The sequence below is a fragment of the Octopus bimaculoides genome, chromosome 16 (assembly GCF_001194135.2).
Source record: "Octopus bimaculoides isolate UCB-OBI-ISO-001 chromosome 16, ASM119413v2, whole genome shotgun sequence".
In the NCBI taxonomy this organism is placed as follows: domain Eukaryota; kingdom Metazoa; phylum Mollusca; class Cephalopoda; order Octopoda; family Octopodidae; genus Octopus; species Octopus bimaculoides.
In genome coordinates this window covers 30,469,564-30,474,744 of record NC_068996.1, presented here as the reverse complement: position 1 = coordinate 30,474,744, position 5,181 = coordinate 30,469,564, and the positions used below count along the sequence as shown (strand labels likewise).

At 36.1% G+C, this 5,181-nt stretch overlaps 1 protein-coding gene across 1 annotated transcript in view; it reads right to left on the bottom strand.

The window, feature by feature from the left end:
• Window positions 1-5,181, bottom strand: part of LOC106880785 (uncharacterized) — a 52,262-nt gene that overhangs the window by 11,986 nt on the left and 35,095 nt on the right. Inside the window, exons 9-10 of the mRNA XM_052973484.1 lie at window positions 2,791-4,274; window positions 746-874 (exon numbers count right to left, since the gene is read on the bottom strand). Coding sequence (XP_052829444.1) covers window positions 746-874; window positions 2,791-4,274 — 1,613 coding nt within the window. The remainder of the gene's footprint in view (window positions 1-745; window positions 875-2,790; window positions 4,275-5,181) is intronic.

Below are 5,181 nucleotides of genomic sequence, written 5' to 3'. Positions count from 1 at the left end.
ATATATATATATATATATATATATATATATACAAAATGATTGATACATACACAAGACGGACTGTAACTGGTAACTATAAGTGATGAACATGCTCTACAGGCACACTACCTGAGATTCACCCAAAACAATGTTTGGATACTGAGTTTTAATGTGTCCTATCTAAACCTTGATTTTAATTTTAAACTTAACTTATAAGTACATGTGTATGTGTGTGAGTGCGTGCACGCGTGTGTGTGTGTGTGTGTTGTTTGTTTTCAGTTTTAAGACGTGTTTTTGTTTTGTTTCATGTTAAACCTAACACTTTCTTGATGACTGACACCAACTTTTTCCAAGAGTTGAAATCAAAATGGTTGGTTGATGAAATGGATTTATTTACATCTATCTGTTTTTGTCTTTTACATAGTCATACATGCCCTTCATGTCTGCTTCTAAAGACTGAAACAATTGGATTTGTTGACAGAAGAAAGAGACAACACTACCTATCACACCATACAAGTGATTGCAGATAAAACACACCCATATACATGCTCTCACATGTATGCACACACATATACACAACATTCTTCTTTAAGTTTTTGTCTATCAAAACTACTCCAAAGGTCCTGATCAGCTCAGAGTTATAGCAGAACACACTGATCCAAAGTGATGTGCAGTGAAGTACATGTGCACACACACACAGATAAAACTAAACATACTCAAATGCAAAAAAGTGCATGTATATATGCAAAAAAAAAAGTGTACTTACATTTGAACATGAGGTACAGAGAAGATATCCAATGAGAAACACCAGACTGAATAGTGGAGCTAGGACCACCACATGAGTTGGGATACCCAGGGTCTGCTGTTGGACGATATCTCGGATAGTATCAGGAGCCTGTAACATAAATGTGCCTGTATATACAAGTGTGTGTGAGTCTCTGTAAATGTATGTGTGTGCATACGTGTAGATGTCCGTGTTGTTCTTTCTCTCTTTTTTCTATCACTATTACAATCATTACTGCTGTTTATTGTTTTGTATCAACTCAGCATCGTGGCTAGAATTGGATGAGTCATTTCTGCTCTCTTACATGGCTTAGGAACCACATCTAGTTTACAAGTTACATTTCAGGTTTGATTTCTATTAGATGCTCTTCTAATGCCAGCCACTTTACAAACATACTGGGTACAGTTTTCTATATCACCAGTTTCGGAGAGGTTGTTATGCCTTCAGTGTGACTAAAGAGTCCCCATAATCTTAGCAGACAGAATGCATTTTATTGTGGTATCAGCACTAGAGAGAGTAAGAATGGATAGCAAGAAATAAATACATGGTGAATGTGAATAGTGGATATCAATATGAAATGGCTGGTAGGGAATACAGGCCTGATGAGGTCTCTTAAGTATATAACTCAAGTAAGTGAGAAAGCTAGATGATAATAAGAAGAAAGGAAGGTATGGGGTGTTAAAAAGTGGCCATTTTGAAGATTGACATTTTTATTCCTATATTTATCAACCTCTCATTCACTTTGTGCACCCTATATTTATCACGCATAACTTTTTACATGTAATCCTTATTTACGTGATTTTATATGTATTTTTATATATTTTTATATGCTTTTATATCTCTACTATATTTTAAGTATGTTTGGTTTTACTCTTTATACCTTTGATCTTTACGCCTATACATGCATGATTTATGTTGATGTGTATAAATATATATGATTCAATTAAATTGATTTAATATCTTCATTTATGCGTTCAGGAATTTGGTTGACTGCCTAGGATTTGCATTCTCATTTTCCTCTACTTTGTATTATCTCGCATTGGCTCTCTATGAGCACTTCGTAAATAGCCCATACTTTCTACAACATACTTAAAATTATTTCAATATATACATATATAAATATGATATACATACATAAGTTTGTAGGTATGTTTCTCTCTCTCTCTCTCTGTACACATGTGCACGCACACATACACACACACACACAACTGTTTACATTTGAAGTGTGTAAATGGGAAACAGACAGGTAGACAGAACAGATAGAGATAGATACGTGTTTGTTTATACAAAAAATATATAGTTAATTCGAGGAAGTTAAGTCCTCATTAGGGATTGTAGGTATAGATTATATATAGGTATTCCACTGGTTCAATCCATATCAGTGGTAAAGTCATTTGTATATGTTTAGGATTATTAAAATTATCAATATCAAGGAAAAGAAAAAAAATGAAGAATAAATGGATGATGGATTGAACCAGTGGAATATCTTGGATTATATAATCCCTAATGAATACTTCATTTCCTTGAATTAACTGCATTACAAAAGCACATTCCCATATGTATATAAATGTTTCTATTTCATATATATATATAACCTCATAAATATGTATATATCCCAACATATATATGTCCGAGGTCTTTTATGTATATATAAATATCTATCAATTTTTATAATATATCCACTAGTGGTTGGCGTTAGGAAGGGCATCCAGCTGTAGAAACTCTGCCAAATTAGATTGGAGCCTGATGTAGCCATCCGGTTGCACCAGTCCTCAGTCAAATCGTCCAACCCATGCTAGCATGGAAAGCGGACGTTAAACGATGATGATGATATATATATATATATATATATATAAAAATTACTTTGGGCATTCCGCTGGAAAAATGGAACAATATAATATATATATATATATATATATATATATATATATATATATACACACACACACACATACACATACACCCACCCACATGTGCATATATTTATATGTGAATATTTAAACATTTGCGTGTGTGTCTATACTCACCATGTCCACAATGTAGTTAACAAAAATGTCAATCTTTGCAGAAAAATACCTGCACCACATTGACAATGATGATTCTCCCAGGTCATCTTGGTTAACAGTTCTGTGATGATGGTCGTCTGATTCCCCTGAATGTCTTGCTTCATTTTCATTCTGCTCTTTTGCTTCCTCATTTTCCAATGATGATGATGATGGATGTTGATGATCATGATGATAGTGATTGTTGTTGTTATCGTGATGATCGTCTCTGCTGTGTACCCCATGATCTGTCTGTACATCTGGTTGCTTTGGCTTGTCTTCATATTGGCCATCCTGTGGAAATGCTGATGAAGTAAACTCTCCTGTGTCTTCACGTCCCATACCTGCTTTGTCTTCATTATCAACATCATGATGACCATCATAATCATCTTGCTTCTTCTGGTCATTGCCATTAGCAAAAGATGATGAAGAGGAGGCTGCAGCCATTGTTGTTGTTGATGATACAGAAAGAGTCTTTCGAGACATGAACTCTGATCCGAACGTATGGAATGCATCGCTTAAATCAAGATGTGGGGAAGATGATGTCATTGTGGCCATAGTTGCATCTGTTGCCTTGGCAACCCCACCACCAACACTTCTGTCATTACTATTAACATCAACAACAGAATTAGTATCACCATTTTCATTAGCAAGAATATCATTGTTGTTGCTTTGTCTTATGCTATTCCATCTTTCCGAACTTTGATCAACAACAGGAACATTATCACTATCATTATAATTGCTAGCACTGTCACCACCACTGTTATCATAACTCAGTGAACTGCTTAAGAAGGGCTTTGTTGTTGAGGGTGACACAGAGATTGATGTACCCCTCATAGAGTCATCCTTATCATCACTGTGGTGACCTGTGATGGGTGGCACAGTTGCATGCACCCATGAAGAAGGTATTGTACTTCCAGGAGCATCAGTTGCTGTGCTACTGCCACCACTACTAGAAGTCAACTTCATGGTCTCCGTGTTTCTTTCATAACCCACACTGCTTTGACTTCCTTGTCCATCAACATTGCCATTGGAGGTATGTAAAAATTTATCCGTATCTGAGGAAAGTCTTTGATCGTAATTTTCTGAAGCTCTATTGTCAGAGGTTACTGAACGAGTGGGTGCAATGCTTGCTTGTGCACTGTCAAATCCTAATGAACTGCTGTCTGGCTCCTTGTCATACAATGTTGCCTCATTAAAGTGTGTTGTTGAATGTGGATGGCCAGTTGTTGCATCAGAAGAAGATGATAACAATACTGAAGCTGAGGTGGACATGCCTTGCTGAAACTCCTTAACTGGTGGAGAAGTCTTCAGCACATGTGGCCATTGTTGCTGCTTTTCTTCTTTTTGTCTGCCATCAATATCTGCAGCTTTCCTCCCATTTTCACTATAACCATCATTGTTGTTTAACAAAGTTGTCTGCAAATTGTCCGTATGTGATCCTTGCCCTGGCATCATAGTCATTGTTTCTGGTGAATTGTTTTTGGACACAAGAACAAGAATAAATTGAGATAATGTTAAGTTGGTATTCAGAGTTTTTAATATATTTTCCAAAGTTAATTATAGGTTTCCAAAGGTTTTTCCCAATGTTGATAAAGATGATAGAGGTAATGATAATGGGATGGTATAATTCGTTTTTCAAGCAGGGTTAGAACATGAAATAAAAGAGAAAAAATAAAGGTTATTAAGATATTAAAAGAACAGAATAAGAAAGGTGAAGAGACAAGATAGAAGACTGAGAGTCAAAAGATAACAGAAGGAAAGAATCAGATGACATGAGTGTATAAAAAGCACACACAAAGTAGATAGAAAACAGACAAACAACAGAAAAAGGAGACAGTGAGACAAAAAAAGCCAGCACCAAGGACACCAAATATTAGCAGACAACCAGTGGCATAACATGGGCTTAGGTCAAACATACATTCAACTACAGCAAATGCATGTGTATAAAGTGACAGCCTTGTGCAGTTCACATACCCTGTACATCTATCTTTTGCCACTGTAGCCAACAAGAATATGCAGGATATCTGTATATATATATAAAAGAGAGGATGTGTGTGTGTGTGTGTACGTGAATGTAGTTTATGCATGTCCACAAATTAGCACACATGTCACTCCAATTTTAGGAGGACATTGTTCATGACCCTACCTGCATTTTCGTCAACTTTTTCTCTCAGAGGCACTCGCGTATAGCTGTAAAAATCGAGAAACTTTTACCAATTTTGAAGTTTGTTGACATGGCGAAGTCAAATCTGTGTGTACGCACGCACGTGAAGGAGAGAGAGAGAGAGAGAGAAAGAAAGAAATAGTGTTTTTGTGACAGGGGGGAGATACAGTGTTTGGTAGCGTCTAGAAAAAAAAAAATGAAAAAGTGGG